The sequence below is a fragment of the Lepidochelys olivacea genome (assembly GCF_965140295.1).
Source record: "Lepidochelys olivacea isolate rLepOli2 genome assembly, chromosome: 1".
Lineage (NCBI taxonomy): Eukaryota > Metazoa > Chordata > Testudines > Cheloniidae > Lepidochelys > Lepidochelys olivacea.
The window spans coordinates 239,449,917-239,456,524 of record NC_140411.1 but is presented as its reverse complement, the minus strand read 5'-3'; the positions used below and the strand labels follow the sequence as shown (position 1 = coordinate 239,456,524).

Genomic DNA, 6,608 nt, shown 5'->3' with positions numbered 1-6,608 from the left:
AGTCTTGAGAGTTGACAACACTGTAGATTTTCTGAGGGATTTAATCAGATCCCACAAGCTTAACAGTGACAGATCTAGTCAGTATTTGGATGGAAGCCCTATTGCAAAAGAACCTGTCACTTTTATAGACAGCAGTTCTCTTCCCTCCAAACCACTATGGGTACATACATCTACACAGCAAAAAATACTGCAACAGTGAGTCTCAGAGCTCGGGTCAACTGACTCAGGTTTGCGCCACGCAGCAAAACATAGCAGTGTAGATTTTCAGGAGTGGGCTGAAGCCTGGGCTCCAAGTCCTTCCCCCTCATGGGATTTCAGACTCCATCCCAAGCCTGAATGACTACATGGCTAATTTTATCTCTTATCACAGGCCTGAATTAGTTGACCGGGGCATCTCAGCCTCACTGCTGTGGTTTTTGTTTTGCTTTTTGCGTGTAGATGTACCCTGTACAGCAAATCCCCCAGCACACTGTTTAAGGGAAGAGAACTGTGAAGCTAACTGTTCCATGTTCCCAGTGAGACTTTAAAAGGACCTCACCTACTTGTACTCATTAAAATCCCATGACACTGCTGACAAGGGAAATAACTCCCTATTTTGGAATTTGACATGTTGACACTGGAGTTATGTCAACATGTCAAATGCCAAAATAGGAAGTTATTTCCCTATCTGTTGGGTATGTTTTGGATATAGTATTTTTACATTTAAAAACTCCATTGTATTTTTGCCAGGTGAAGTTGTTAAAGAGCTGCTGTATTCCAGAGGTGATGAGTGAAGTGATTTCTGTAAATGCATTTGATGAGCAAAATAACTGGGTTATTTAAATAATTATAATAGTACCACCTAACTCTCTCACAGAGTGCTTTTCATTAGTAGCTCTTAAAGTGCTTTACAAAAGAGGTCAGTATTATCCCCATTTTACAGAGGGGGAAATCAAGGTCCAGAGAGGTGAAACGATGGCCCCAGGTCATCCAGCAGATGACCAGGAATAGAACACAAATCTCCTGAGTTCCAGTCCACTGTTCTGTCTACTAGGCAACTCTGTCTCCAAACAAGATATTTTAAAATTGTTTATATGTAAATGTGTGATGCAATGATTTGCTAAACAAATTTCTAAGCGACTTTATTAAGTTTAAGCCATAATTAAATACACGTTAACACCTTATACATTTCCCCTCACCATTTAAAAGGCTCTGCTCTGTAGCCATTTTGCTTGTGGAGCTCTCATTGACAGCAACTGGAATTATGCTGCTTGAGCAGCTACAGGGACAGACCCTAAGCTTGCAATTGTTTGTGGTACTTGGTAAAAAAAATATAACAACTCATTGGTATTATTGCTAAGGCCATTCATAAATACATATGAATTTCATTAAAATATGCCAGATGACTGACTGCAACAAAGCCTGTAGACTGTTCTCTGATGCCAGGTCTGTCAATTAAGGGTAAAATTTTATAGGGCTGTCTCCATAGGAGAGAAAGTGGAAGAATATTCTAGGACACTGTCATAAAACTTGGGAGACTTTTCATGCTGCAGAAGTTTCTTGTCAAGGATGCTTCCTCTGAACCCTTGGTCATATTCTTGATTCAGATTGCTGTATCTGCAAATGAAAACAAACAAACAAACAAAGCAATATGACCCTCCTTTTAAGGATTTGCTCTTCTGGGGTTTTGCTGTGTGACCTTGGGCTAGTCACTTCCCTCCCCGTGCCTCAGTTCTCCCCATCTGTAAAATGTGGATAATAGCATTTTGAGATCTACTGATGAAAGTGCTGTAGAAAAATTAGGTAGTAGTCTATAGTCGTGATAATTTAAAGGAACAGGCATGAAATAAATTAAAAATTAGGGAAATACAGTACTTTATGAATAATTCATACTTGTATTTTTCAGCAATGGGCCTCAAAGCACTTTACTGAACTTGTGGATAATGATATTCCACTTTATATGGGGGAAACTGAGATACACAGAGAAGAAATTGATCTATCCATTGAAAGAATCGGAGTCAAAAATATAGTCCAGAGCTAACCCTCTAGATTAGCAACTAGACATTGCTGCCTCCTGGTATAAATTCAGATTTGGATTAGGCATGGCATTTATGTGGTTGGCAAGATGCCTGCGTGGTCCTTGGTGTTGCCAAGTTAGGGAAATCTGTAATAAAACAAGTCAGATTTTTAATCAGGCCCTGTTACTAGAAGCACATTTCCCTCAGAGGTATTCACTTCAAGAACAACAAGGAGTCCAGTGGCACCTTATAAGACTAACAGATTTATTTGGGCATAAGCTTTCGTGGGGAAAAAACCACTTCTTCAGATGCATGGAGTGAAAATTACAGATGCAGGTACTATATATAATGACACACGAAGAGATGGGAGTTACCTCACAAGAGGAGAACCAGTGTTGATAGGGCCAGTTCGATCAAGGTGGACGTAGTACACTCCCAATAATAGATGCAGAGGTGTCAATTCCAGGAGAGGCAAAGCTGCTTTTGTAATGAGCCAGCCACTACCAGTCCCTATTCAAGAGCAAATTAATGATGTTAAATTTGCAAATGAATTTTAGTTCTGCTGTTTCTCTTTGAAGTCTGTTTCTGAAGTTTTTTTGTTCAAGTATAGCTACTTTTGAAAAGGACAGTAAACTGTCTAAACTCCTACACGCCATAGGGGGCTGCAGCAGGGGTACCCTCAACTCACCTAACAATATTGTTAATCTATCCAACCACATACTTAGCTCAGTGGAAGAATCTGTCCTATTTTGCGGACACTCTTTCTGCCCCACCACCCCCATGAACATGATACAGTTCTGTGGTGATCTGGAAGTCTACTCTCATCATCTCCCACTCAAGGAATATTTTCAACATACCACTGAACACTGCACTGATCCACAGGAACCCTCCTACCAACACTACAAGAAGAATAATTGTGTGTGGACTTCTCCTGATGGTCGAAATGACAGACTGGACTTCTACATAGAGTGCTTCCGCAGATGTGCACAGGCTGAAATTGTGAACAAACAGCATCAGTTGCCCCATAACCTCAGCCGTACAGAATGCAACGCCATCCACAGCTTCAGAAACAACTCTGACATTATAATCAAAGGGGCTGACAAAGGAGATGCTGTAGTCATAATGAACAGGTCAGATTATGAACAGGAGGCTGCCAGGCAACTCTCCAACACCACATTCTACAGGCCAATATCCTCTGATCCCACTGAGGAGTGCCAAAAGAAACAACACAAGCTACTCAAGAAACTTCCTGCTACAGCACAGGAACAAATCTACATGGACACACCCCCAGAGCCCCAAACAGGGGTATTCTATCTGCTACCCAAGATCCATAAACCTGGAAACCCTGGATGCCCCATCATCTCAGGCATCGGCACTCTTACAGCAGGATTATCTGGCTATTTGGACTCTCTCCTCAGACCCTATGCTACCAGCACTCCCAGCTATCTTCGAGACACCACCGACTTCCTGAGGAAACTACAATGCATTGGTGATCTTCCTGAAAACACCATCCTAGCCACTATGGATGTAGAAGCTCTTTACACCAGTATTCCACATGAGGATGGACTACAAGTGGTCAAGAACAGTACCCCTGACGAGGCCATGGCACACCTGGTGGCTGAGCTTTGTGACTTTGTCCTCACCCACAACCATTTCAGATTTGGGGACAACTTACACCTTCAAGTCAGTGGCACTGCTATGGGTACCCGCATGGCCCCACGGTATGCCAACATTTTTATGGCTGACTTAGAACAACGTTTCCTCAGCTCTCCTCCCCTAGCACCTCTCCTCTACTTGCGCTACATTGAGGACATCTTCATCATATGGACCCATGGAAAGGAGGCCCTTGAAGAATTCCACCTGGATTTCAACAATTTCCACCCCACCATCAACCTCAGCCTGGACCAGTCCACACAAGAGATCCACTTCCTGGACACTACAGTGCTAATAAGTGATGGTCACATAAACACCACCCTATACCGGAAACCTACTGACCGCTATACTTACTTACATGCCTCCAGCTTCCATCCAGGACACATCACACGATCCATTGTCTACAGCCAAGCCCTAAGATACAACTGAATTTGCTCCAATCCCTCAGACAGAGACAAACACCTACAAGATCTTTATCAAGCTTTCGTAAAACTACAATACCCACCTGGTGAAGTGAGGAAACAGACTGACAGAGAAAGACGGGTACCCAGGAATCACCTACTACAGGACAGGCCCAACAAGGAAAATAACAGAACACCACTGGCCATCGTGTACAGCCCCCAGCTAAAACCTCTCCAGCACATTATCAATGATCTACAACCTATACTGGAAATTGATCCCTCTCTCTCACAGATCTTGGGAGGCAGGCCAATCCTTGCTTACAGACAGCCCCCCAACCTGAAGCAAATACTCACCAGTAACTACACACCACACCACAGAAACACTAACCGAGGAACCAATCCCCGTAGCAAACCTCGTTCCCTACTCTGTCCCCATGTCTACTCTAGCGGCACCATCAGAGGACCCAACCACATCAGCCACACCATCAAAGGCTCATTCACCTGCACATCTACTAATGTTATATATGGCATCAGGTGCCAGCAATGCCCCTCTGCCATGTACATTGGCCAAACCGGACAGTCCCTCATAAAAGAATAAAAATGGACACAAATCAGACAACATACACTGGTTCTCCACTTGTGACGTAACTCCCTTCTCTTTATGTGTCATTATATAATGCTTGCATCTGTAATTTTCACTTCATGCATCTGAAGAAGTGGTTTTTTACCTATGAAAGCTTATGCCCAAATAAATCTGTTAGTCTTTAAAGGTGCCACCGGACTCCTTGTTGTTTTTGGGGATACATACTGACACGGCTACCCCCAATACTTGACTTCAAGAATATTTAGTGCCCACATCAAGCTACCAGCCTTCCAGCAGAAGAATCATGATTTAGTTGCGGATTGGTCCTGCTCTGAGCAGGGGGTTGGACTAGATGACCTCCTGAGGTCCCTTCCAACCCTGATATTCTATGCTTCTATGAATCATAGAAATTAGAATTAGCAAAGTTCAATTAGCTTATCTCAAGGGTTCTCCATGTTTTTCATAGTGTGAATCACATTTTGATAGAGAGTTTATCTGTTGGACCCCTCCCTTCCCATTTGCAATGGTGTGGGCTGCTTGTCCTTGTGTCGGTGACTGAATAGCATCCCTATGGCAACTTGATTACAGGGGAAATATTAGTTATGTATTTAGTGTATTTTTGGATTTTAACGTGGTTCAGCAGCTGGAAACAAGGAGGTAGAGACAGCACTATGTCCCCAGACAGCTTTGCAGACATTATTGGTGGTCCTATTGGCCAGAGTTTGGGAACTCCCAGATTATACAATCTATGGCCTACTGGCAATATAGAATTTATGCATTTGAGTGCCTTGAGTCATTTCACCATCTCCAGCAGGGAGTCTAGCTAACATTAGTATATAGCTGAGAAGCAGGAAACATTCCCTATGCATTCCTTTGCTCTATTCCATCCTATTATACTTACATTCCCCGAAACAGTTCCCTTCCATCTTTAGTGTTTGCATTCTTCACAGAATTTTAGATTTTTAAGGTCACTTTAACAGCTGGGACAAAGGATGTATATTTTGTTTTTAATCTTATCCCAGTCAAAGTACTTTCAAGCCCCTTCTGTCCAAGGGGGAGAGAGACAGTCCTGAACTCTGACCCTCTGCATGGTAATCCAATGAACTAGTGCTCATGAACAGTCAGCACTGTTTTGTTATAAGGTTTATTTGTAATTTTAATAACAAATCCTACACACACTAGTGAAGTGTCAGATTATCATTTTCTGGTACTTACCTATGTGAAATGGTCCAGAACCCCAAGGTGTTCACCACCATTAATGAAGCCAAGAAGAAGTAGAATCTCTCCAAGTTACCCTCATTTAGGAAGTTTGGGAACCAATTGCCTAGTGAAGCAAATATTTGAAGCAGTGTTAGTTTAGTCAGCTGGCTAAGAGGTAGGTCACATATAAGTTATTGAAATATAAGCTTTTGTAAAAGCACCCAGATCCTACAGTGATGAGTGATTTGAATTCTATCATAGATATTTATATAGTCCCATTACCTCAGTATCTGAGCACTTCACAATCTTTAACACATCTATTATACCCTTTTACGGATGGGTAATTTAGGCATAGGGAAACTAAATTACATATCCAAAGTCACAAAGGAATCTATGGTGGATCAAGGAATTGAACCTGGGTCTCTAGTTAGCACCCTAAACATTGGCCTATCCTTCCTCTCTGATCATCTTCTATATGCTTGTATTACACACACACAAATATACATTAAGAGAACATTATTAAAGTTGCAAAGTCAAGTATTCTAAAGTTGGGAAATGCAGAATTAAGGTTGCCCATACAACCTTAATTAAACCTCTTGTGCATATGCCTTATGATGCAGTCTTTAATTACATGCTCACATACTATTTTTTCCACAGGACACTCACTGAGTGCACAGAATGAATGGTGTTCACTTTGTGAGAAATTATTCAACATTTTGTTTTTTCCTCATTGAGCAATAGGTGCCCCCAGGCCTTATTTATGGCACCCTATTA

The 6,608-nt window shown here is 42.0% G+C and overlaps 1 protein-coding gene across 1 annotated transcript in view; it reads right to left on the bottom strand.

Moving 5' to 3' along the window:
- Positions 1–1,448: 1,448 nt before the first annotated feature.
- SLC15A5 (solute carrier family 15 member 5) overlaps positions 1,449–6,608 on the bottom strand; it is a gene marked incomplete at both ends in the record, with an annotated part of 65,840 nt that continues 60,680 nt past the window's right edge. Inside the window, 2 exons of the mRNA XM_084618028.1 lie at positions 1,449–1,596; positions 5,850–5,958. Coding sequence (XP_084474154.1) covers positions 1,449–1,596; positions 5,850–5,958 — 257 coding nt within the window. The remainder of the gene's footprint in view (positions 1,597–5,849; positions 5,959–6,608) is intronic.